This window comes from Carlito syrichta, unplaced genomic scaffold, assembly GCF_000164805.1.
Source record: "Carlito syrichta isolate Samal-C Ts95f unplaced genomic scaffold, Tarsius_syrichta-2.0.1 Scaffold312046, whole genome shotgun sequence".
In the NCBI taxonomy this organism is placed as follows: Eukaryota; Metazoa; Chordata; class Mammalia; order Primates; family Tarsiidae; genus Carlito; species Carlito syrichta.
In genome coordinates, this window is record NW_007256142.1 from 43,337 (window position 1) to 71,163 (window position 27,827).

A 27,827-nucleotide genomic window follows, 5' to 3' on the forward strand; every position below is an offset into this window, starting at 1 on the left:
AGTCCTCCGAGGACCCCGCCCCGGCGTCGCCAGGCGGGACCCGCTCCTTCCCTCCTGGCCTTCCGGTTCTAGCCCTTTTGAGGATGCTGCGTGACGACGGGAAACGGCGGCCGCGGGGCCTTCGGGCGAACTTACTCGGCGAGTGGCAAAATCTTTGTTTATCAAAGAGTGTGCAGGGTTGAAAAAGAGGCAGGCGTCTGCTTCGCTGATCTAAAAACATCGCTTTAAGCCGGGCTCGGTGGCTCAGCCTGTCACCCCGCGCCCTGGGGAGGCTGAGGCGAGCGGGGGCCTGAGCCCGCGGCTCGAGACCCGCCTGGGCAGCGAGCCCTCCTCCCTCCAAGCAGTCAAAACATCAGCCGGGCGTGGTAGCGCGCGCCTGTCGTTCCCTCCTCGGGAGGCGGAGGCGGGAGGATCGCCGGAGCCCCGCGGGTGGAGGCTGCGGGGGCCGGAGCGGCTCCGGCCTGGGCGACCGAGTGAGACTCCGACTCACAACAAAAAAGTCACTTTAAGTTAGAATGTTCTCAAAAGGACCTGGTATTTGCAGTCCTCCATTAGAGAAGGTGGATTGGATCTCAGCACTTCATTTTCATGAGTGTATAAAGTGAAATGCCCAGAACTGAAAAGATTTACTCAAAATGACGCATTTTTAAATGCACCCAGACTAGAAACCAGTTCCCCTTGGGATTGTTAATAACCATTCTACAGGTTAAGCATTAACTCCAAAGCTCGAAGGATTACTTCATTTTCACTTCTGTTTCCACAAATAAAAATAATGTTGTCATTTCAACTTCATGGAATGACATGAGTCTTCGTGGGGAGTGTTTACCAAAATATTTAAAACATTTTCTGGCAGAAGGAACCCGAGTAAATTTTTCACTAGCCAAATATCAATATGACTGATGTTACAAGTAATCCAACAGCACCGATAGATATGAAAATCAAATTAGTAAAAATTATTCCAGTTAATACGAGCAGATCTAACCACCCCTTCTATCCTAAGGCCTTGTGGTATTAACAAATGATTGTGTAGAATGCAGATTTCCCCTCACTATTCACCCCTGGAAAGTGATATGTACTTAAGAAGTCTCAACATATTCTTTAGGGAATTCCTAAAGCATTAAAATCTCTAGTGAATAAGACTTGTTTCAAGACAAACCGGGAGCCGATTGGACTTGGAGTTACTTTCTGAATGAAGAGCCTGACGATATCTGCCTTTTCTGAAAAGGATTTTTCCATCAACAAGTACTGGATTTTGGCTTCAGGAAAGCGATTGCTCAATTTCCTGCTTTGCAACCAAGTTGTTTGAGAGGTCATTGGAAACTCTCTAAATTAGAGCCTCTTCCCCTGACCCCCTGCCCTGTTCTCCCGCCTTCTCTCTCTCTCTCTCTCTCTCTCATTACAGAGTTACTTTAAGGACTAAATGTCATGCATGCAAAGTTTCTAGATCACTATCTAGAACGTGATTAGAATAGATTCTTTCACTGTAAGTCAAGCATTTATTGAGGCTCTTCTTTGCGCCAGCCTTGAGCAAAGTTGGGGATATTAGAATATTCTAAGATATAGTCTCGGTAATCCTGTGTTTTATATACAAGAGGTTATACCTTGCATTCTGTGGCTGATGTCTAAATGCCGGCCTCAGTGACCTCACCTTGAATATTGCAAGTGGCTTCCAGTCGTCCTTTAAACCCCGATCTTGTGTTTTCCAGGCCATTGTGTCCCTGTCTGCCTTCTCAGTTACTCCTGACTGTGGCCTTGATACCTTCAGACCACAGATTCAGCCCTCCCTGTCCCTTCTGCCACACCAGACCAAGGCCGGCAATATGTTAGTGTGAAGCAGGATGCCTTGAACCGGTGACTTGACCCATCCCTTTTCATAGCAATTTTGACAACTGTTTTGTTTTTATCGGAGAGACATTTGGAAAAGGTGTGGTGCAATGGTTACGATGGCACCTTCTGGAGTCTTGGTACAAAGCCAGGTCCCACCATCGACTAGCTCTGTAATACAGGCAATGGTTTAAAAAAACATAAAAGCACATATTGGCATCTCAAAACCTAATAATAATCTTTAAGAGCTAGCATTCATCATGCTATATGTATCTGCTGTGGCAGAAATTGTTTTGAAATAATTTTAGACCTACAGGAAAGTTGCAATAATAGTTCAGAATTCTCACTGCCCTCTGTTCAGCTTCCTCCAATGGTCACATCTTACATAATTAGTATATTTATCAAATTGAGAATAAGAACATTCATAAAATACTGTTGACAAAATTCTTGTCTTGATTGAATTTAAATTTTTCTTCCAGAATTTTTTCAGCAGATAATCCAGTACACAGAAGAATACCGCCACATGCCACTGCTGAAACTCTGGGTGGGGCCTGTTCCCATGGTGGCCCTTTATAATGCGGAAAATGTGGAGGTGGGTATGTGTATGTGGTGAATGTGATCAGCATTGTGGTATGTATCTGATCATGTGAATCTCTTCAGAATAAATATAACACAAGTGTCCTTCTATTTCATTTAATTCCCCACAAAGAGCATCCCTAGTTTTTTCAGGGTATCTAGGTGCCATGTATGCTTTTCAGATGCCATCTGAATCCTGAGAGACTGACACCCTTCAGATGTAAAGACACCTTTGCTGTTAGGTTACAATACATTTATTCTCCTTTTCTGAAAGTCTGCAGAAAGATGTAGATTTTTTTTTTGAACCATAAATAGATTATTCCCCAAGGTGAGCACTTGTTATTCAACAAACAGTGTTGTAAGACTCCAAAATTATGTGACTCATAGAATATGGGTGTTTCTTTCCCTTAAGGTGCTCAGGGTCGCCTATTATAGTGATAATCATTCTATGATTCCAAATTTAAAAGAGAATGCTAATCTGATATTTATAGGATGGATATTGTTAATCCATGCTATTGAAGTTAGTCTTCAAAAAAGTGGTAGACCTTTTACCCTACATCTTTCAAATAAATAAATTAAACAATATTTGCCAATAAGCATTTGTATCCGGCTTCAATAGAAAAAAATCTGGGGAAATCATCTGGTAGTATGATAAGAAAAGGATTCAGATCAGGGAGCAAAAATGAGATATACAGAGCTTCACTTCGTGGAACAAAATTACAAACAGGATTTTCTTGGGAATGGTGCTGGGACACGTTTTTCTAAGTGGTTGTGGTGAAAATGTTGGCGTTTCCCCTGTTTCTCCAGAATCCTCATTCAGAGAAGATATTGGGGAACCAGGCATAGGATTTCACCCACTGATGAGGGTTTGGCATTTGTGAGTCGTGATCTGTCCAGAATCAGGGACTCGCACATGAAGCTTGGGGAGCCTTTGTTGCTCACTCCCAGGCACTCGTCCCTTCTGCTTCACTGTGACTCTAGGTGTCTGGTCACACTCAGGGCTTCCAGGGTTCTATGTAGGCTGCGGACACTCGGACAGGTATCTCTAGCTCAGCCCCACTCTGAGCTGCACACCTGCTGTCCAACTGTGGCAGCTTGAGTGCACAAAGGCAATATGCCTGAAAACAAACTCGCGACTTCCGTCTCCTCAAAGGTGGTCCTCCTCCAGATTCACTATGCCCTCCTGCATCTCCCCTCATCCTCGTCAAATGACTCCACTTTAATTGTAAGTCAAGCATTACAGTGAATGGCAGGAACCAGGGAATATTTTAAACCTTTTTCTTTCCCTCAAGTCCGTTAGTCCCCAAGACTGAATGACAGGTAGATGTCCAAAACTCTCGTTGAATGTCTTTGAGGCACAAGAATGAAAATGAACCATAGAGAAAATAAAGGCTGTGAAATGTTGCCTTAAGAAGTATCTGTATTATAGCCAGGTATTCCTATAATTGAAGTTGTTTTTATGTCTATATGCCTCTCAAAATTTTTCTTCTTTTTAAGGTGGTTTTAGCCAGTTCAAAGCAAATTGACAAATCTTCCATGTACAAGTTCTTAGAACCATGGCTTGGCTTAGGACTTCTTACAAGGTATGTCAGTTTAAATCTGTAAAACTGTGTCATAGAAGCAGTTGCTTCTGTGTGTGACCTGTATTTCAAGAATTGACACAGGTAGGTTCTCCTTTTTTATGTAGCCAGACTGCTCTCAGGAATGAGGGGAAAGGTTGGCAAAAAAAATTCAGCTAGCACTGGGTCTTTACCAGACAAGAGTCCAGGTGTATGGTGATCTCTAGCCATGGTATTCAATAGTGACTATCACCAGTGTTCCAAGATTTAGGAGGTTCTAGAGTATGAGGAGTAAAGCAAAGGAGTGTGTGAAACAGGGAAGTCTTAGAAATCCAATCAAAACATCAGTCAGCCCCAGAGATGTATATTGAGTAGGATGCTCTCCTCTGACAGAGCATCCCGCAGAAGAAGGCAGGAACCTTGTGGGGACTTTGGAGAATTCAAATCCAGTAGATATTAAGATAGAATCATGGAGCATGTGGGTCATCTGAGGGTGAAGGTATTGATAAGAGGAGAGAAAAAGTCTTACTTTTGGAAACTCAGAACTTAGAAAATTGAGAAAAATTCTTACAAATTTCAATTTTATAAATATAACTTTAAATATTAAATACTAGTATTATAGAAGTGTCCAAAATATTTATATTTTGTAACTATATGTGAAATATATATGTGTATATCTATATATATCTTTGTCATTCTGTCCAAAGTATTTGAGAATCTATAGTTTAAGCTGTTTTAGGAGAATCTTGTTTACTTGTCTATATTTGTGCTTTATTTGATTTGGATGTTACTTCTCCCTTTTGTATGTATAACTATATATTATATTTCTAGTACTGGAAACAAATGGCGTTCAAGGAGAAAAATGTTAACACCTACCTTCCATTTTACAATTCTGGAAGATTTCTTAGATGTCATGAATGAACAAGCAAACATATTGGTTAATAAACTTGAAAAGCATGTAAACCAAGAAGCATTTAACTGCTTTTTTTACATCACTCTTTGTGCCTTAGATATAATCTGTGGTAAGTCTCATTGATTTGTTTCTACATGTCTGGTGTAAAGATACAAAACAAAAAAGCCCAAATAGAAAGTCATACTCCACTGGGAAGGCAAATGAAGGGACTGGAACAGAAGTGGATTCTTCAGGGAAATTCTGCTGTGACACTGGCCTCGTGAGAAGCAGCAGTTACTCCGGGGCGATCACATACTCACTCCAGGGTGATTGGGAAGCACAAAGCTGACACAAAGCAACTTCCTGGGAAGGGTAAAGAAGCAAGAGCAGGAACAGGGAGTAGGAGAAGCAGAGGTCCAAGAGAAGGGAGGAAGACCAGTTCAAAACCCCTAAGAACAGAAAGGATGGAAGTCCTCCTTACTGCCTGCCACTGCAAGATGAACACAAGATATGTGCGTGAATTAATGATTGCTTCTCACCCATATTTTATAGAGACAGCTATGGGGAAGAATATTGGTGCTCAAAATAATGATGATTCCGAGTATGTCCGTGCAGTTTATAGGTAAATGGAGTTCTTTCAATTAGCTTTAAAATTATTATTGATTTGGGCTTCAAATATTATTGCTGCCATTTCTGTCTGTTTGTATATTTTTTTGTTTCTCAAAATGAAACATTAAACTAAAAGTTAACATCATCCTTTAAGTATGTGTTTAAGCAGTAGAGGAATGGTTATGTAAATTATGACACACCTAGATTATGCAGGGATTTAAAATGGTTGTTTTCTAAAGTGTTGACACTGCAGTACCATGTCCATAGTGATGCTTACAGTATGATGCTAAGTGATAAAAGAAAATCATAAACAAACTGTTTATAGTACAATAGCCATCACAATATTAAACACTTGTTCATGGAAAAGACCCTCAAGATACTATCCCGAAATATCAGCAGTGGGCATCATTGTTATGCATCTATCTTGTTGGTTTTTGTTTTTGTTGTTACTTATTCCCTTTTCCCATATTTTCTATACTGAGTAGGCATTGTTGTAGTAATGGAAAGGATCAATTTTACTTTAAAATTGCTTGCAATTGTTTAGCTATTAAGAGGCAAGGCAAGGATTTTATTTTATATGTCCTATCTTTAAGTCCACTGCTCATTTCACTTCATTTAGCAAATATTTATTGAGCTATAATCAGCCAGTCGTTGCACAAAGTCCTGACTAGTTTTATAGAAGTATGCAAAACAGAATAGCAAGGGAGACCGGCATCAGACAAAGACATATAAACTCAGGAATGGTGAGAATTGCTTAGGGAGAAGAGATCAAGTTGCTAGAGAGGAAAACAGACCGAGTGACCAAGAAAAGCTCTTCTGAAAAACTGGCATCTAAGCTGGTCCTGAAGAAGATGGTGTCACTGTCTTTCTGCTCTACCAGGGAAATGAGCAGGGGGTCCTGGGATCGCCATGCGACAGATGGGTGTTTGGTGAGCTTTTCTTGTAGAAGAGAGCAACCGGTTGTTTTATTTCTGTCACTTCCAAAGAGGATCACACAAATGAATGGGGCTTAAAGAGAGTCAGATTTCATCTTAACTCTTGGTGTAAGAGTTCCCTCAGGCCCCCCCGCCCCCCCAGTCTTTGGAAGTTGTAAACTAACCCTGCAGATTCAGAAGCAGAGACCAGATGGTTATCTAGTAAGGATGTTTTATAATGGAGTCTTCATTCCTCTAAAGAACCCGTTTTTTGTTTAAAGCATTATTTTTAAAGGATGTGTAATAGCCCATGCCTTCATTGCTGAATATAAAGCATGGAGCTCTCAATAGCTTCTATGACTAGTCATCATCAGTTCCTCTATAATGCCTTCATCAGGGCCAAGTACCAAATAGGCGCTCAAGAAACGTACGTTTCTGATATAACAGCGGATATATTTTTATCCTGTTTATAGAATGAGTGATATGATATTTCGAAGAATAAAGAAGCCCTGGCTTTGGTCTGACCTTTGGTACCTCATGTTTAAAGAAGGATGGGAACACAAAAGGAGCCTTAAGATCCTACACACTTTTACCAACAATGTAAGTCCTTGGCTTTTTTTTTAATTGTAGTAAAATATATATGACACAAAATTTTCCATTATAACCATTTCAAATATACAGTTAGTTGGCATTAAGTGCATTCACAATATTATGCAACCATCTCCTCTATTTTCAGAACTTTTGGTAAGTCCATGGGTTTTATATTTTGTTATATACCCAATGTAGAACCATGGAGCCCTATCTCAGAAAACAGAAGCTGAATTGAATAATAATGGGAAAAGTGTGATCAGCATGATTACATTTAAATTATGTATTTGACAAATGTTAATCAAGCACTCACTAAGTGCCAAACACTTTACCAAATGTTGGAACTGTAGTAATGAATGAGACATGCCTGTATTCAAGAGGGACCCCCAAAACCAGAATTTATTTATTAAAAATTGTGTATTCAAGCCGGGCTCGGTGGCTCAGCCTGTCATCCCACGCCTTTGGGAGGCTGAGGTGAGTGAATTGCCTGAGCCCGCGGGTTCGAGACCCGCCTGGACGGCGAGACCTCATCTCTACAATAAATCAAAAAATCAGCCGGGCGTGGTAGCGCGCGCCTGTAATTCCGGCTACTCGGATGACTGAGGCGGGAGGATCGCCGGAGCCCAGCAGGTCGAGGCTGCGGTGGCCGGGAGCGGCCGCTGCACTCCAGTCTGGGCGACAGAGTGAGACTCCGACTCAAAAAAAAAAAAATTGTGTATTTATTCTTACATGTTTTGACTTCAGTCACCTTCAAAGTACTCTCCATTTGGTGCAACACACCCACTGAGATGCTTTTTCCATTGTTTAAAATGATTTTTTGACTCATCAATTTTGGTGTCTTTTAGTGCTTCTGCCATTTTTGTTTCATCTCCTCCACATTGTCAAAACGTTTCCCTTTGAGGACTTCCTTTTATACAGGGCAACAAAAAAAGTCACTCATGGTGAAATGGGGTGAACCGGGAAAGTGGTGCATGAGGTCATGCTGCTTTTAGTCAAAAACTGCTGAACACTCTGCACAGTTTGGGCTTGTATGCTCGTAAATCACCCATCATAAAATGGGCAAATGTGTTGAAAGAATGTCCAAAAAAAATCACTGAAGCCAAACGCAACAATGCCAGCTGGTACACTGATGCGGATGGATTCCTAGAACACCCACTTAGTAGAGGAAGCCTGTATTACAAGGCTCGCTCTCTCAAAGATAATTCTGCTTTATTATGGGTCTCCCCTCGTTTTCTTTACCTGAAAGGTTACTTTTAAGAGGGGAGGTGACTTATAAACACATAATTCCAAAATGTGACATGAGCTGTGAAACTATGTACGCTTATTAACAAACAGGATATTGTGTTAAAAGAAAAAGAGGCAAGGATCTGTGTGTAAGAGTCTTCTGGAAATGTTTGTATTAGGCAGTCATTTTCAAAGCCAAAGGGCAATGATAGCGGTATCTTTACTTGGGAAAGTTTAAAATTAACTATATATTACTATTTTATTTCCAATTTAAAAATCCAATAGATAGAGATGTTGTTTTAAATATAGGATGTCAATCTTTGTGTTAAAGATATATTTATATAAAATAAAGATTTAATTGAAAATATACATCAAATTATAATTTCAATGTACTGGAAAAAATGCCTATTTAAATATATTATTTGCCATAAACTTTGGTTAAAATATATTGGAATTGCTTCCTCAAAATGAGGTACAACCTACTACCAACAGATCGAAGGATTAAGTCAGTAGATATTTGATGAATGTGATGCTGACTTGAGCTGGCCACAGTGGAGTATAATCACCTGGTTGTAGGAGAAAAGCCAACAGGGTATATTCTGTCATTACATTTTCTCTTAAATGTTATGCTGTAATATCAATATTAATAATTAAATGAATTCCAGATTGACGGGACAATATTATTCATTTAATAAATATTGAAAATTTCAAACTGAGCCCTAGGCACTAGTTCCATCAAGAATAAAAGAAGACAAAGTGTTTTACCCTCAAAGAGCTTAAAATCTATTCATTTAAGCAACTCAGTAGCAGGTTTGGTCAGTTGCCTGGTAAGAAAAGGAAGTTGAAATGTACAAACAAATTAAGTTTATGGGCGTTAAGTTTTTGACTCATTCAAGAAATATCTAATGAGCATTCTTAAAATACCAAGCAATGTTCTATAGGTTAGAAATCTGTTAATGAACAAAGACATGCACATGAGTGGCAAAGTTTGAGTTGGAGAAGAAAGATACTAAATAATAAGTATAATACAATAATAAATATATCATGCTATAAGCGTCATATAATGTCAGGTAGTAAGTGAAGTGGAGAAAAATAAAATCATGTAAAGAAGCCAGTGAGCACCAGGGACAAGGGGAGCCGTGGTGAGAGACATTCTCTCCTAAGGTGTGACAAGAGCAGAGACCTGGGAGGCAGGAGGGTCGGCCACACAGGTGTCTGAGGAAGTTGTTTCAGGAGAGGGAATCACGAGCATACGGGATGATTTCACACATCTCTTTGCTGTCTCTTTTCTCTAGTACAACATGTAATTAAGAGCCATCTATAATTAGTCTATCATATAATGACTGCATTATCTCTACCACTTCAACCTTTTCTCATTAGATCTCATTCAGACATCTAGGGTACTATTCCGTGACTACGGCTCTTCCCATGTTGGAAAGACTGCATATGTAGCACCTAAAAATTATGAATTTCTCTGACATTAAGTTTGTTTTTCAAAGTCTCACTCAATAATACCCTACCTATTAACAGGGGCCTTTACTGTATTTTCACAAGAGCCTAAGTTGTTAAGATGTTGAAATGAAAAGCTTCAGAAAAAATAAGTGGAAGAAGCTAACATATTTTCATAGGAAAATGGATTATTAGTCTGCATCCACGTTCAAACAAAAGCGTGTGACTGTCATTTCAATTATACAGGTCATCGCTGAGCGGGCCAATGAAATGAAGCAAGACCAAGACTGTAAAGGTGATGACAGGGGCTCTGCCCCCTACAAAAATAAACGCAGGGCTTTTCTCGACTTGCTTTTAAGCGTGACTGATGACGAGGGGAACAAGCTAAGTCATGAGGATATTCGAGAAGAAGTCGACACCTTCATGTTTGAGGTAGTGCATATTATCATGTTATTTTCAGATAGCATTAAACAAATTCCAGTTCGTTTTAGAATCTTTAGCATTATTTTTTCGAAACTTAATCAAATTTTAATGTAGTTTAATATAACGGGAAGATTCATTAGATTTTAAGTAGAAATTATAAAATTTAGAAAACGGATTAGGTACTAGATTAATGTCCTTCCTCAGAAAAGGATTTTGACTAGTGGTTAGTAGAGCAGTAGACACATTTTTCTTCTCAAGAAAACGTAAGATTTGTCAGACTTTTCCCAAGTGAAAGGGCAGCCAGAGATTGTTCTTAGTTCTCTGTATTGCTTCGCGCTTCCTCTTCACCTCCCATACCCGCAAATTTCTTCACACAACTTCCTTTTTGAAGTTCTAGCCAACGAGCACTGGGCTGCGGCTCTGAGCTGTTCTAGCTGAAGAGGCTAGTAAGAGTCCACCAACAGAAAATTTAACCAGTCTGTGATGGTAAAAAAATATATATAAAGTTCTTTTGACACAGATAGACTAAATGTTATGCTAAACATTACAAAGTGTGAATTGCTCCAAAGGCAGATTGCAAAATAAAGATAAAGAATGGTTTCTCAAGGTTCCCCATGAAGCACAGTAAAAGGCGCCTGCATCTTGAGCGGCTCACTGCAGGCAGAACATGGTGCTGGCTGCCCTGCTTGGCGCCTCGGACACAGTGCCAGTGCTCGTGCTGGCTTCCCTGTGGAGAAAGGTCTGCTATGCAGTCGAAGAAAGCTGAACTGGAGGCTGGAGACCCAAGTTCTAGCCAGATGAGATGGTTCTAGTCATTCCAGATCTCTGTCACAATTTTTCTAACTGCGAAAGACTGGGATTGGCTAGATCAGTGGGTTTGAGCTTTTTTATTTTATTTTTTTATTTTTTTTGAGTTGGAGTCTCACTCTGTCACCCAGACTGGAGTGCAGTGGCCGCTCTCAGCCACCGCAGCCTCGACCCGCTGGGCTCCGGCGATCCTTCCGCCTCAGCCTTCCAAGGAGCTGTAATTACAGGCGCGCGCTACCATGCCCGGCTAATTTTTTGATCTTATTGTAGAGATGAGGTCTCCCCAAGTTGCCCAGACGGGTCTCGAACCTGCGGGCTCAGGCAATCCACTCACCTCAGCTTCCCAAAGTGCGGGATGACAGGCTGAGCCACTGAGCCCGGCCTTGAGTTTTTTTTAAAGCAGAGCATTTTATTGAAAAGAAATCTCAGGTAGAAAATGGACATCTAAATTCGCTGAAAAATAAAGATGTGTTAAACATGGGCTCTGGGACCAAATTCCAACTCTAATATGTCCTAGAAATGTGACCTCATTCTTATTTTAATAGCATAGGCCTCAGGGAATAATTGTCATGATGATTCCATTTTTAAGCGATCAGAGAATCATGCCTGGTACATAAGCGTGTAGCAGTATTGGGTATTATTTATTATTATTATTATTATTATTATTATTTTCTCACCTCTTCATTCCACCATGTACACACACAAATACACATAAGCACAACATACACGCCTAATTCACATACATTCATGTGCATGCACACACCTACATACACACACATACACTCACACACATATAAATGTGTATGCACACACCCACATACACACGTGCACTCGTGCATATATACATACACACAACTCATACACATACACACACTCATGTACATATTTGCACTCATGCGTATATAAACACACTACACATATGAACACACTCACATACATACATATTCATATACACGCTTGCACATATGCACAAATACATGCACATATCCACATGCAATACACATATACACACTCATGCATGTACACATATGTACACACATACTCACACATCCATCTCTTACCAGTAACCTCTCACTCTCACGAAAACAACCATACAAGTGTCCGGCTCTAACATTCTTTGAAAGTTTAACTCCTTTTTTCTCTGCAGTGAATGGGAAGAATACCAGGAATAGCTACCAGATTGTGACCTCCTCCATAGATGGGTACAGGCTGTTAACTGCATGCCTTCCACATCCAGCTTCCAGCCTTTAGCTGAAAAGTCTTCTGCCTCTCCCCTATCCCACTGTCACTTCATTAAAAAAGTTTAAAAAAGTAAAAAGTAAAAAAAGTTTAAAAAAGTAAAAAACCATACATTTACTTCATTCTGAAGTAGGAAGTTCAGCAGACTTCTTGTCTTATACATTTGGATCAAGCTTCCATGCATAAGTTCAAGGAGAGCAATTAAGAATTGTTCAAAGCTGGGCTCGGTGGCTCAGCCTGTAATCCCGCGCCTTTGGGAGGCTGAGGTGAGTGGATGGCCTGAGCCCGTGGGTTTGAGACCCGCCTGGGCGGCGAGACCTCATCTCTACAATAAATCAAAAAATCAGCCGGGCGTGGTAGCGCGTGCCTGTAATTCCGGCTACTTCGAAGGCTGAGGCGGAAGGATCGCCGGAGCCCAGCGAGTCCAGGCTGCAGTGGCTGGGAATGGCCATTGCACTCCAGTCTGGGTGACAGTGAGACTCCACCTACAAAAAAAAAAAAAAAAAGTTCAGCCAGAGTGCTTCTTCATGTAACTAATGGGTAACTGAGTGAAGTGGACCCCATTGCTACCAGAGTTCAGAGTAGTTTCTGTAGCTGAAAGTGTAAGAAAATGCATCAAGCTGCCAACAACCCAGATCTGGAGACTGTTTGTAAAATTCCAGAATAAGCCTCAGACAATTCAATCTAGGAGCTGTTTTATAAAACAAGTACTTGAGTTTTCTGCCCAGAGAATGAAATATTGTACTGATCACTTCCTTGTCCTACATGGAGAAAAGTACATGGAAAATTATCACTTTCTTGTGCTACATGGAAAAGTAGGATCTTCTGTAGAGGAGATAACTTGTTTTCTCTCTTCTTTTTGTCCAAAAATTTTACTCAAGGAGGTATAATACTATTATTGATTTTTCCAGATACAGTTTTTTCCCTGAAGAACTCACCACTTGTGCATATGGAAATGACCCAGGGAGATGAGGAGAGGCGATAAGAGGCTACGGCCTCCAGTGTTAAAGAGGTAGAAAGAGGTCTGTCTAGGCCATTCACATGAGTACGAGGCAGAGACAGAGTCTCCTTCCTGCCCATCTGTGGAGGTCAATAGTGTAGACTTTCTTTGTCAGGAGACATTCTGAAGGTTCACCTCTTGCCTCTGCCTCCAGCTTAGCTGTCTGGCACAGGATAAGTTATTTCACCTTATTTGTGGGGACCTCTTTTTAAACTTCAAGTGTAAATAACAACCATGGGCATTTCGTGGAATTTTTGTGCAGATTGAGTCAGTTTCTGCACAGTACCTAGTTTTTTGCCTAAAACTCAGCAAGTATTAAATGAAACTGTTTACCAACTTCTTGATGCAAAGGGTATGAGCCAGAACCACACATAGACTCTCCTAGTGTCTGCCGTCAGCAGGTAAAGCCCACCTTCCAGATGGGGAAGGTAGAGGAGGACAAGCTGCCTCATGAAAGCACGACTTTCCCTTCAGAAAGGGCCAGCTCACCCTGTTCCCTTGGAGTGCCGCTTTATTAACACAACCCAGCCACTTCCTGCAAGGTGTGCAACGCTGTGGCATTGAAAGGTCATCTGTAAGCAAGAACCTCCGCTTTTCAGGGATGGGTTTCTTTGTTTCTCCCCAAGGTAAGAGGCTGTGTGGAATTTGCTATATTCTGCAGCCGCATTGCAGCTGTTGAATCCAGAGTCAGTTCAAAATAGAGCTATCATAGTCACTCCTCATCCTCTCAGTAGAACTCTGTTTTTCAGCTGTTGTTTTTCTTCCGTTTGTAGGGCCATGACACAACTGCAGCTGCAATAAACTGGTCTTTGTACCTATTGGGTTCTCATCCAGACGTCCAGAAGAAAGTGGATAAAGAGTTGGACGAAGTGTTTGGTATGTTTGGCCCCTTCACTAGTTACTCTGTGGGCAGTAAGTCCACCAAGTCAGATGTCATTCTGGCTCATGAGGCGGTGCGGTCGAACCTGTTCTCAAGACCCTGTGATAAGCACGAAGGCTCCCCTGTGGGGTTCTTCCAGGGCCCATCCCTCTGGCATGGCCTCCTCCGTTCACTCACAGATATTTGCTAGTCACCCGGCATGTGAGTGCGCCAGATTAACTGCTAGGGTCACTCAGAAGAGTGCTACTGTCCTCAGGGTCTGGCTGCCTCACAGGCAAAACAGACCTGTGTCCAGAAAGCAGAGAGTCACGGGCTGGGTGCTCGAGTGATGTGTAACAGGTGCTCCTGGGAGCACCAGGAGCGGGTAAAGCTGTTTAGAGTGGACCGGAACAGCTGCTTCTTCATGAGACTGCATCTGACCACAAAGAAGCGGAAAGATTAGTGAGGCTGAGAGGTGGAGGGACATTTCTATTAGACAACAAGCATGCCAGTCAAGAGTCCTAGGCTGATGCTGGCAGGTTGTTCAGGGTCCCAGACATGCTGTTTTTTGTTTGTTTGTTTGTTTTTCTCTGCCCTCTCTACCGCTTTGATTTTTGTTCTAGGCGTCGTGTTCATCTTCAAAGCAAGTGAAAAGGGGAGTTGGGGGTGAAGGATTTATTCATTTCCTGTGACTGATCTAACAAATGCCACAAGTGAGGAGGTTTAGAACAACAGAAATTTATTCTCTCCCAGTTTTGGACACAGAAGTCCCAAATCAGTATCACACAGCCTAAGTCAACACTTTGGCAGGGCTGTTCTCCTGGAAACATCCATTCCTTGCCTTTTAAGTTTCTAGTGGCTGCTAGCATTCCTTGGATTATGGCCACATCACTGAAATGTCTGCCTGTCTTCACACTGATTCTCTTCTGTGTGTGTGTGTGTGTATCTGTGTGCGTATCTGCCTTTCTCTTACAAGAATACTTTTGAGGCATTTGGGACCCACCTGGATAATACCCCACTTTTGAGATTCTTAATGTAATCAAATCTACAAAGACCCCTTTTTCTCAAGTAAGTTAATATTTAGAGATTCCAGGAATTGGGACCTGATATTTTGGGGACCCATTGTCAGTCTACCGCAAAGGGCTGGTACATCAACTTGATCCTTTTTGAAACCATGTGTCACATGGTTTCCTATAGCTGGGAGGTGGCAAGGAAAGACGTGGGGTTAGCCAAGCAACAATGTGGTATCTGATGTAGTTTAATAGAGAAAAGAGCGGGGAAGGAAAAGTAAAGAAAAAAAAAGCTGAATAGAGGAGGCATCTGATTCTGAGAAGAGAAAATCAGATGAACACTGGCCCAGAAGTAGAAAGTTCCCCATCTGGAGGCAACAGCGGATAGGGAAGGATAGCAGTTCCTCTCACTCCCTGAGGGAGGAGACTGGAAAAACGGTTCCATGTTCAGCATGTGCAGGGTTTGGAATTTTATGTCAAGAGGTGAGACTCGTTTTGTGGAATGGAGACAGTCTATAAACTTTTTGTCTCCACTTCTGTCGTCTTATTTTTTCCATATTTAATTTAATTTCTCTCCGATTGATGCCAGTGAGTAGATTTGGTTTTCTTTCTTTTTTTTTTTTTTTTTTTTGAGTTGGAGTCTCACTCTGTCGCCCAGACTGGAGTGCAGTGGCCGCTCCCGGCCACCGCAGCCTTGACCTGCTGGGCTCCGGCGATCCTTCTGCCTCAGCCTTCCGAGTAGCCGGAATTACAGGTGTGCGCTACCACGCCCGGCTGATTTTTTGATTTATTGTAGAGATGAGGTCTCGCTGCCCAGGCGGGTCTCGAACCCGTGGGCTCAGGCAATCCACTCACCTCAGCCTCCCAAAGGCGCGGGATGACAGGCTGAGCCACCGAGCCCGGCGATTTGGTTTTCTAAAACCTCGTAAGTTCTTTTAGAATAGACTCACATTTTTTGCATTTTCTACCAGTTTTAGTTTATTGCTGGCTTCACAAATGCTCTTTGATCGCACATGATTAGTAACACAACCAGTATTACTAGAATCTTTGTTCTGCTGCTTCTTGTGTTTTCTGTCTATTCTACCTGCCTTACTTTTTCTTCTGTTCCCAGTATTCTAAAAATTTTGAGTAACTAATCTTTGGATATTGAGTTGCAAGCATCAGTTCCTCACGTTGTTGTTTTTATTTAGGTGAATGGAGCATAACATAAAAGTGTCGATTTTAAAGCACACAATTCAGTGTCATTTAGTACATTCACAGTGTCTTGTGACTGTCCCCTCTGAAACACTTACAGCTTTCTGAAAGGAAAGCCTGTAAGCCATCACTCTCCAGTCCTGCTTCTCCAGCTTTGGCCACCACTAATTTACTTTCAGTTTCTGTAGACTTACCTATGCGAGTACTTCCTGTAAGTGGAATCATACAGTATGTAATCTTTTGTGTCTGGTTTCTTTCACTTGGCATTTTTGTCTCACTTTATTTTGCTCACGCATAATATTAGAAATTCTACTTTAGCTGTGGGTATTTCGCATTCAGTGTTTTGATCTGCGTGTTTTTTTTTGATGTCTCCACCCCCTAAGCCCAGATAGTTCCTCCATATCCCTGTATTTATTTGCTTTAATCAGGAAAGTCCGATCGTCCTGCGACATTGGAAGACCTGAAGAAACTTAAATATCTGGAATGTGTTATTAAAGAGACCCTTCGCCTTTTTCCTTCTGTTCCTTTATTTGCTCGTACTCTCAGTGAAGATTGTGAAGTGGGTAAGTGTGCTGTCATTAACATAGTAAGAAGAGTGGATTTTTTAAAATGTCGGTCCTTTTCCAGTCTCATTCCATGTTGACTACTTCTTGACAGCGGGTTACAAAGTTCTGAAAGGCACCGAAGCCGTCATCATTCCCTACGCACTGCACAGAGATCCCAAGTACTTCCCCCATCCTGAGGAATTCCAGCCAGAACGCTTCTTTCCCGAGAATGCACAAGGACGCCATCCATATGCTTATGTGCCCTTCTCTGCGGGGCCCAGGAACTGCATAGGTGTGTATCCATCCAAACTGGTTTGAACCTGCAGACCCACATGACAGTGGGTTTCTCACGATAATTACTCAGATCTGTGGTGTGACATTGCCAATACGAAATAGCCTGAAGACACTGGCTTCTTTTCTCTCCACTTCACTATGCATTCTAGTTTTAAAATGTTACTGTCAGAAAGTATATTAGTCTTCTCAGGTTGCCATAACATACCACCTGCTAGGTGGTAAACAACAGATATTTGTTTTCCCACAGTCCTGGAGGCTAGAAGTCCAAGCTCGAGGTGTCAGCAGGGTTGTTTTCTTCTGAGGCTTCTCTCCTCGTCTTGTAGATGGTCATCTTCTTCTCGTGTCTTTACTTGGCCTTTCCTCTGTCTGAGTCTGTATTCTAATCTTCTCTTCAGTCAGATTGTGTTAGGGCCAACCTTTATGATCGGCTTAAAGCTCAGTAACCCCTATAAATGACCTATCTCCAAATATCACCACATTCTGAGCTACACAGGGTCAGCACTTTAACATATGACTTTGAAGAGGGTCACAATTCACAACATAAAGCACGATCCGTTTCATGGTCTCGTTTTAAAATGTTGCAGATTTGGGATTAAAGTAGAAAATAATATTTTTTGCTTGGAAGCTTATTTAAATAATTAGTTATGTTTAACCGAAATTTTGTGTTTATTGCTTTTAAGAATTTTATTTTGCGGAACCAAAACAGAGAGTGCTTGCTACATGGCTAGCTGAATGTGTATCACCACGCGTTCTAAACACTTTAGGCTTTGGTATCTCCACCATTTTATCATTTAAATAAATGCAGACATTAGGAGAATGGGGCCATTTAAATTGGTGACTCTGAAGCTTATTTGGTGACTGTAGTAAATTAAAGATTCAATAGGAAGTAATCTAGAGTAGTGATTCTCAAGTCTGAATGAGACCAAGATTCATCTGGGATACAGCTAAAATACAGATTCCCTGGCCCGCCCAAACTCTTCAGATATAAAAGGTGGGAGCAGGGAAGACACACAAGAGTCTCCTTTTTTTTTTCTTTTTTGGAGTTGGAGTCTCCCTCGGTCGCCCAGACCGGAGTGCAGTGGCCACTCCTGGCCACCGCAGCCTCGACCTGCTGGGCTCCGGCGATCTTTCCGCCTCAGCCTTCCGAGTAGCTGGAACTACAGGTGCACGCTATCACGCCTGGCTGATTTTTGATTTATTGTAGAGATGAGGGCTCGCCAAGTTGCCCAGGCGGGTCTCGAACCGGTGGGCTCAGGCCATCCACTCACCTCGGCCTCCCAAAGGCGCGGGATGACAGGCTGAGCCACCGAGCCCGGCAGAGTCTCCTTTTTTTTTACATTATTTTTTTACAGATGTGGGATACAATTCAGGGTTAGGTATACAAATGGTCATTACACAGGTGCCCTTGTGGGTGAGGTGTGCCCCCCCATTCCTCCCCTGGCAGTTTCCCACTGTTGCCAATCCCTTTCTTATAGTATTATGACAATTGTCACGGTCTGCTTATGAGTGAGAACCTGTGGTACTCAGTTCTTTGTTTCTGTGACAGATGACTGAGTGTTGTAGTCTCTAAGTCCATCCAAGTTGCTGCGAAGGTCATAACTTTGCCCTTCTTCATGGCTGCATAATATTCTATTGTGTATATATTATCACATTTTTTTTAATCCAGTTCTCTTTCAATGAGCAGCACAGTTGGTTCCATGTTTTTGCTCTTGTGAATAATGCTGCAATAAACATGCATACGCAGGGTGCTTTTTGGTTTTTTGGGGTTTTTTGGGTTTTTTTTGAGTCAGAGTTTTACTCTATCACCCAGGCTGGAGTGCAGTGGCATGCTCATGGCCACCACAGCCTCGACCTGCTGGGCGCAGGTGATCCTTCCACCTCAGCCTTCCAGCAGGTATCTTTTTTATAGAGCGGTTTAAGTTCCTCCGGGTATATTCCCAGAGGGAGGATTGTGGGGGCCATATGGAAGGTCAAGTTTTAGGTCTTTTAGGAATTGCCAAACTATTTTCCACAGAGGGTGTACCAGCTCACACTCCTACACCCTACTGTGAACATGTAAAGTTGCTTGCTTCCTATAATGGGACTTGTTGTTTCTCATATTTGAGGTAAATACATAATTAAAGTGATGGTGTTTACATTAACTTGAAGGTCAAAGATTTGCTGTTATGGAAGAAAAGACCATTCTCTCCTGTGTCCTGAGGCATTTTTGGGTAGACTCCAACCAGAAGAGAGAAGAACTTGGTGTGGAAGGACAGTTGATTCTTCGTCCAACTAATGGCATCTGGATCAAGTTGAAGAGGAGAAATGGAGATGAATTTTAACTATGTTGTACTTTTATCATGAAAAGAGTCTTTAAGAGAAACTTGGCATTTACAATTTGTAGATCATGAATTCAATACTCTTAAATCCCTAGATCTAAGTTTTGTCCCCACTGATTTTGGTGTCAAGTCGACCAAAGAAAACGTTTCTGTGTTGTCATCACCACCATAGATATTACTCTTGGTCCCCAAAGCAGAATCAACTGAGTCAGCACCCAAAGAAATGTATAACAAGTAAACAAGTATCTCAACAAAGGGATCCACAAGCCGATTTAACGTCACCTGGTAGACCCAAGTGGTGATAGAACTTAATTGAAGTTCTAGAATTATTTTAAGGTATTCTTGTTGACTCTAGAACATGTATAACATTTTATATATATATATATATATGTTTATACATACATATAAAATTTGAAAAGGGTGAATAATTAAGTATTTTAACTGATGGGTCTTATGTCTTTTGAATTATATCTGTGGCATCAGTTCTGAGAATATCACAGTACTTTTCGGATTTCATCACCTAGAGCAAATCACTTCTAAGTTGACTCATAGATTCTGTAACAGTTTCCCTTTCGCCTGTGTGCTGTAACTTTATTTCATTCTTCACAGAATCACAATTACCTTTATGCATCATATTATGGGAAGAGAGCCCTCTTTGTTCAGGCTCTCCCAGAGCCTCACAGGATTGATCAATTCCTTTAGGAGCTGGAAAGACCTTAGAACTTACTTAGTTATGCTCCCTTATATTATACATAAGGAAATCAGATCAACAAGAAGGTAGGTGTCTACCTAGAGTCCTGTTACTAGCAGGCGACAGGGCTGGATGTAGATAGAGGAGGTCTATACTCGAAATCTCTCCATTCCTGTTCTCATATACTTTCTGCTACTATATGCTGTTACTTTAAGGATCTCAGGTCTATGACTAGATGTGTCATTAGAACACAGTTCATCTTCTGATTTAGGCATTTTTTTTCTGTAATTCTTCTAGGAAAAAAGAAGACACTGTATTTAGTAACCCAGAAATATCTCACTTAGTTTATCTGTATTTAGTAACCCAGTAATATCTCACTTAGTTTAAGGTTAGACCTTTAATTAATTCAATCCTCCAGAACATACTTGTCAAGCTGATAACTGACGCACATGTCCTGAATTTTAATTTGATAGACAATACCTCTACTGCCAGTGATTTTTAGAAACTTCATTCAATAATTTAAACAAGTTTTTTTTTTCCAGTTTTCATTCATTCTTAGTAGAATCACAATGACCTTAGCTGAGACTCCTCTTGGTAAACTCCAGTCTCTCACAGTGCCTTATAGGCGTAGTCAGTGTCTTTGGAGTTGGAAGAAGTTTAGAATTTATTTGGTTTGATGAATAAAGGTAGAATTTTAAAAAAAGAAAACTTACTTGGCTTATGCTCCAGATAGGCAAAAGCAGATAGAAGCAAGAAATCTAGAGGGTAGAATATGTTTTCTTCAACGGATACCAAAGGAAGAGATGATAAAACCAAAGCCATTTTTTAAGCACCACAGCCTGGGCCGTTTAGGGTAGGGTCAGAAGTTACCTTTCTAACTATCTAACTTACTTAACTATCCCAGAGAGCCCTAGTGCTTACAACTCAGTTGCCAAGCTGATAAGAAAAAGTCAATTGGGAAGATTCCCATCAAATGGTTAATTCTCATCAATTTGTTATCTAGAAAAGGAATATATGTAGAAAACCTCCCAGGTGATTTTGGATAATTAAAATTGTATTCATCAAAATTGGTGTTATCTCTCAATTTTATGCACTTACATTTAACCATGACATTTAAAATTTTTTAATGATCCTACATGACATGTTAAAGTAAAACATTGCTTAATGTTATCTTTTGGCCTAAGATCTTCATTTAGCCCCAGAACTATTTGTTGCTCGTATTTTAATTGGTAATTCATTTAAACCATGTCAAAATAAGCTTTGCAAAATTATATCATGTTCTTCGGTATCAAAATGTGTATGCTGGTTTTTTAAATAAGACAATGATCGAATATCTGTTTGTGTTCCCATTAACTGTCGTACTCCTGCTTGAAAGAGGTTTCTCAAGAAAAATAAATTACATTTTAGACATGGGCACTACATGTTATTCTAAAACTTGATGTCAAATTGAAACATAGATAGCTCTAAAAAATAAACCAGTGGGTGAATGATTTATAATGGGTAATAAAAGCAATAGCACTTTTGAGTTGATGTCATCAGTAACACTCAGATTTTCTAACAAAATGTTCCTGTGTCATTGTCATGGACTGATTGTGAATCTTCTTGACTGAAGAATCAACAAGAGAAGTAGAATCACCCAGAGCCGTTTGCTCAGCTGGTAGCAGAAGATGAAATATCCTAGGGCTACCTGGAGATTAGCAAAACCTGCATCATCACGGGGTCCCAGGGATTTAAAGTCTACAATAGATGCCTCTCCAGATGATGGATTATTGAGTTGGTGCACTATTCATTGTCTCAAACAGCTGGAAAATGTCCATTTCTGGAGCAACTGACCCATTTCACCATAAGAAACACTGGCACAAAAGTTTACTTTTTACCTTGAAATATATCCAGAAGATGAAAATGTCTTTCCAGCATCTTTATGAGATGACTGATAGGTACATTTAAAATTTTTAATCTGCATAGATACTCCCACTTATTTTTTATGTTTGGCAGCCATTTTATTATTTATTTCTTTTTATTTATTTTTTATTATAAAGATGTGGGGTGCAATTCAGGGTTAAGTATACAAACATTGATTATGCAGGTACCCTTGTTGATGAGGTATGCCCCTCCTTCCCCTAGCAGTTTCCCTCAACTGCCAACCCCACCCCCCTCTCCTGAAAGTTTCCCACTACTGCTAATCACTTTCTCATAGCATTATAATTGTTCAAGGTTCACTTATGAGTGAGAACATATGGAACTCAGTTCTTTGTTTCTGATAGATTACTGAGTATGCTAGACTCTAAATCCATCCAAGTTGTTGTGAAGTCCATATGTTTGTTCTTCTTTATGGTTGCATAATATTCCATTGTGTATATGTGCCAAATTTTTAAATTCAGTCCAGCTTTAATGGGCAGCATGGTTGGTTCCGTGTTTTTGCTATTGTGAATAGAGCTGCAACAAACATACATGTGCAGGAATCTTTTTTGTAGAATGTCTTGAGTTCCTCCGGGTATATTCCCAATAGGGGAATTGCCAGGTCATATGGAAGGTCAATTTCTAGTTCTTTCAGAGATCATCACACTGTCTTCCTAAGAGGTTGCACTAGTTTGCATTCCCACCAGCAGTGTAGAAGCATTCCTTTTTCTCCACGTTATCGCCAGCATCTATTGCTGTTTTATTAATGATGATCATTCGTACTGGGGTTAGATGGTATCTCAATGTGGTTTTGATTTGCATTTCTCTGATGATGAGTGAAGCTGAGCACTTTTTCGTGTGTCTGTTGGCTGTCCTTATATCTTCTTTTGAGAAGTGTCTATTCATGTCTTTTGCCCACTTTTTAATGGGGCTGTTTTTTTCCTTTCAATGCATTTGAGTTCCTTGTAGATCCTAGATGTTAGGCCTTTGTCAGATATATAGTTGGCAAATATATGTTTCCCTTCCTGTAGGCTGTCTACCTGCTCTCTTGATGGTTTCTTTTGCTTTACAGAAGCTCATTAGTTTGATGGGGTCCCACTTGTCTATCTTATTTCTTATGGTATGGGCACTTGGGGTTCTGATCAGGAATTGGTTGCCAGTTCCAATTTCCATAAGGGTGTCTCCTGCGTTTTCTAAGATTCTTATAGTTTGAGGTTTTATGTTTAGGTCTTTGATCCATTTAGACTTAATTTTTGTGTGTGGTGATAGGTAGGGGTCCTGTTTCAATCTTCTGCATGTGGTCAGCCAGTTTTCCCAGCACCATTTACCGAATGGGTTCTCCTCTCCCCAGTGATTGTTTTTGGAGGCTTTGTCAAAGATAAGTTGGTTGAGAAATTGAGGTTTTACTTCTGGAATCTCTATCTTGCTTCATTGGTCTATATGCCTGTTCTTGTACCAATACCAGGCTGTTTTGATTATTGTAGCCTTATAGTAAAGCTTGAAGTGTGGAAATGTGATACCTCCTGCTTTGTTTCTTTGCTAAGGATTGTTTTAACTACTCGTGGTCCTTTATGTTTCCTTATGAATTTCTGTATTGGCATTTCCAGGTCTGAGAAGAATGATGTTGGTAATTTAATGAGTATTGCGTTGAATCTGTAGACTGCCTTTGGTAGGATGGACATCTTAACAATGTTGTTCTTCCTGTCCATGAGCACGGAATATTTTTCCATTTATTTTTGTCTTCTTGAATTTCTTTGAGCAGTGTTTTGTAGTTCTCATTGTAAAGGTCTTTCACTTCTCTGGTTAGGAAGATGTCGAGGGATTTCATTTTTTTGGTGGCTATTGTGAATGGGATTGTGCTTTTAATTCGGGTCTCTGCCTGCTTGTTGCTGGTGTCTAGGAATGTAACTGTCTTTTGCACATTTATTTTGCACCCCGAGACTTTGCCAAAGTCCTTTATCAGTGCAATAGGTTTTTGACAGATCCTTGATACCACCACTTTTCTGGGAACAGCATCCTTTTATTTTTTGAATTATCCTATGATAAACTGCTCTCTGATCTCTTCTCATCCTTTACTTCCCCAACATTCACAAGCCGCTGTTAGGTGTGTGGTTTCAGTCGGAGCTGCTGTTTGCTTTGGCGCCCCCTTTCTCAGTCAATGTTGAATTACCCAAGCAAGGTCAAATCAGAGTTTCCCCTTGCGTTTTCCCAGCTGGGATTGAAGAAGAGACACCGCTGATCTCTTCTGAGGGAAACTTCAGTTGTGAAGCTAGCGATCGACCATCAGCTGAATCTCTGGAGCTGCTGCCGGGAGATTAAATGAAGATGATGAGTAGAGAAGAAGCAGAAGAAAGGGAGAGAATCCGGGAGGGGTCTGAGTCCCACGTTCGGCTGCACATCTGCCCTGCCCCCAGCTCAGTTCCTCCATCCTACTTTGGGACCCCAGTATATTGCTATTTTGCTCAACTTGGTTGTCTTTGACTTACAACCCAAAGTGACTTCGTGTTTGTTAGGTCTGTAGGTGGCTTAGCAAACAACGGGGCGCCAATTCTTAGGACTTGATCTTAGGTCCTTGCCCCATTCTTTTTATGTTCAATAATTCTTCTCTAGACTGATTTATCAGCACTTTTGTCTGCTAGTCATTTAAATACAATCGCATTTCAGAAAATGCAAGCTTTCCTTTTTTGAAAAAAAAAATACATAGTAGAAAAATTAAAGGCACAGTGTTTCATTTTGGAATACGGATAGGCTCAACCTAACACATCGACCTAGTTTCTTGGCTCTACCTTGATAACTCCCCAGACCAATCATTTTTCTCCTTCTCTAACTAAACCAGGTTTATTCTAGTTGGTTGTATTTTAAATTTCAGGGACAAATCTCTCATCTATAATTATTAATAGTGAACTTGTCCAGAAATTCACCAAATGGTTATTTCTTTAAGATAACTTCAATTTCTAAATTATTTCCAAACCTTGGCTGTTTATTCCTATTCTTCTGTTACTAGAAAACACTTTTTTTTTTTTTTTTGCACTTCCTTTCTCCCTCCCATTATTATCCTTCTCATCACCATCACTTTCCTTTCATTGGGGTTTACATTTATCAATCCCTGTCTTTCCTGATACCATCAACTTATGTTTCATACAAATAAAAGCTATATTAGAATAAAGCTCAGATCCTTATGAGAAAATGTGATAACTTTTTTCTTTTCTTCAATAAGGGTCATACAGACAGTATGTATCTTACCAGGAAGAAAAATGTTTACATTATTTAGGCATGATTGTCTTATTTCTCAAATGTTTTGAGTTTACTTTCAGATTTCATATATAATTTTAAAATACAGGTTTTAACTGAATAGTCAAGGATATGTAGGCAGAGGAGTGTCTATTGGGCATTCTCAGGAAGGAAGCTAACTCTTTTGTTTTGTTTTACTAAATCATACTTGTGGACTTTATCTCACTTACTCAAGTCAATCCCAAGGTTTAAAACTTATGGAAATACAGCAAATTAAGATGTTTAAGTCACTCAGGAACAATTAGTTTTTTATATGACTACAACTTTTCAGGAATGGGATAGGGCTTCAGTCTTTTCAGCTTTCTGTTGTGACTACCATAAAAAATGCTTGATGTTGTAACCACTGTTGGTTTGTTACTCCCAAAAGCAATGTTTCTGAAAACCAAGGACTGCAGTGTCTCATCCTGATGCAATTGGATAGGACCTCTAGAGGACATCTGCTCCCACCGAAGGACATTCAGCAGAACTAGAACCCGTCAGGATCAGTCCAGCAGTCATTTTCAGTGCCATCTACGACCAGCAGTTAAGAACTTACAAGCCTGATTGTAGCTCTGAAGTGTGAATGAGAGGATCCACGACTGAGAGTAAGGAGACTCTTCTGTTCTCAATCTGCTGCTGTTGTTTTTAATTTTTAAAAAGCATGTCCTTCTTTATTGATTGGCTTATCTGTTCTTCATTTTACCCTTTCATTCAATAAATGTCTGCCAAGTGATATTCAGGACTCAGGGATAGAGAGAGTGACCAAACGAAGTCTTAGCCCTACCGGCAAGTTAGCGGGCATCAGAAAGACAACAGAGAAATGGACAGACAGGTAACATGATGGCAGGGAGTTAGAAGTTTTACAACGAAAAATAAAGCATGATAAAGAGAGAGGGGTGACGGAGGTGCCATTTCACATGATATGCCTCAGGACGGCATCCCTGAAGAGATGACGTTTGAGCAGCTGTCTGACTGAAGCGAGCCTTCCGGTGATAGAGCGTTCCAGAAAGAGGAGAATGTGTAGAGGACTAGAGCCTGGAGAGTATCTCAAGGGAGGTTCTGGAGAATAATCCTCTTCCAAGTTCATGCAGTTTGTTGAAATGTGCAGTTCTTTGGGGTTGCAGTACTGGAGCCCCCGTTTCCTTTGGGGCTCTTGGCCCGAGGTCACTTTTGAGTCCTTGTCCCATGGCCCCCACCATCTGAAAGCCAGCCCTGGATAGCTTCCCTGCTGTTGAATCCATCTCACACTCTGAATCTCTGATCTCTTCTTATGCCAACAGCAGAAAACTCGGCTTTGAATGGGCTCATGTGATGCGATTAGGTCCACCCAGATCTTTTCCATTTTAATTAGCTCAATGTCAACACGTCTGCAAAATTGTCTTTGCATGTAACACAATCATGGACAGATGTGATATCTCATTGTATTCACCGTCTCCAGGATTGGAATGGGAAATTTTGGAGAACATTTTAGAATTCTGTCTACCACTGCATCTTTCGATTTAACTCTAATTTGGTTCTTCTGAATCTACAAAGAAATTTTAGTTTTATTGTGTCACTAGAACATACCATGTTTCATGGTAAGAAAAATTCAAACTAAACACAGAAGTATATTTAAGTAGGTTAAATTTATAATGTCATCTTTTGAGGAAACAACCTCTGAGTGTTTCTGCTCTGACTTAAAAGCAGGACATTGTCCCAGTCATCTTTTTGTCTGTTGAGCCTGGTAACAAATTTGAATTCTCTTACAGTGACTGAATAGAAAGTTTTCTTATGTTGATTGCTGGTGCACCAGTTGATATCCTAAATCTAAAAGACAGCACAGCATGCATATTTAAAATATGCTACTTCATTATAGCCAAAAATATTTTATTGGCAACATTATCCTACATTTCTAATAAATACAGTTCTGCATTCCAGTAATATGCATAAAATATTTATTTAAGAATCAACTCCCCCAAAATATAATCTACTAGTTAGAATAATATTTTGTAATTTCATAGAATAGGAAACAGAAGATTTAGTAGGCAAGTGATTATGGTCTTTAAATATTTAAAAATTACAAAAGGGGAAATAAATTATTTTGTGTGAATCTAGTAGGTAAATTTAGGACTGAAGGGCAGAAGTTGCAAGGAGGTGTATTTCAGTGTATAAAGAGAATTTTTCCTTTCCTAAATAGAAAACTAAAATAGAGCTCCCTTAGCAGGAGCAGGCTGCCTACAAAACCAGTTTCTTTCCAGCCAGAAGTGCTATGCAGCAGGTTCCAACCAACTTTGTCTGTAAAGAGCCAGATAGTAAGTTTGTGTTGTAGGCCATGCTGCCTCGTCACAACTTAACTTTGCAGTTGTACAGTGAAAGCAGGCATAAACAATGTATGAATGAATGGACGTGGCTGTGTTTCATCAAAACTTTATTTACCAATGGGAGGCTGAGGCGAGTGGATTGCCTGAGCCTGCAGGTTCGAGACCCACCCAGGCAATTTGGCAAGACCTCGTCTCTACAATAAATAAAAAATTAGCCAGGCACGGTAGCACACGCCTGTAGTTCTGGCTACTTGGAAGGCTGAGGCAGAAGGATTGCTCAAGTCCAGTAGGTCGAGGCTGCGGTGGCCGGGAGCATGCCACTGCACTCCAGTCTGGGCGACAG

At 40.6% G+C, this 27,827-nt stretch overlaps 1 protein-coding gene across 1 annotated transcript in view; it reads left to right on the top strand.

Moving 5' to 3' along the window:
- The window catches only part of LOC103271968 (cytochrome P450 4V2), a 23,580-nt gene extending 2,146 nt beyond the window's left edge, over positions 1–21,434 (top strand). Inside the window, exons 5-15 of the mRNA XM_021718256.1 lie at positions 3–138; positions 2,304–2,416; positions 3,898–3,983; positions 4,791–4,981; positions 5,404–5,473; positions 6,848–6,974; positions 9,882–10,067; positions 13,878–13,980; positions 16,596–16,730; positions 16,825–17,004; positions 19,155–21,434. Coding sequence (XP_021573931.1) covers positions 3–138; positions 2,304–2,416; positions 3,898–3,983; positions 4,791–4,981; positions 5,404–5,473; positions 6,848–6,974; positions 9,882–10,067; positions 13,878–13,980; positions 16,596–16,730; positions 16,825–17,004; positions 19,155–19,327 — 1,500 coding nt within the window. The 3' untranslated portion in view covers positions 19,328–21,434. The remainder of the gene's footprint in view (positions 1–2; positions 139–2,303; positions 2,417–3,897; positions 3,984–4,790; positions 4,982–5,403; positions 5,474–6,847; positions 6,975–9,881; positions 10,068–13,877; positions 13,981–16,595; positions 16,731–16,824; positions 17,005–19,154) is intronic.
- The last annotated feature ends 6,393 nt before the right edge of the window (positions 21,435–27,827 follow it).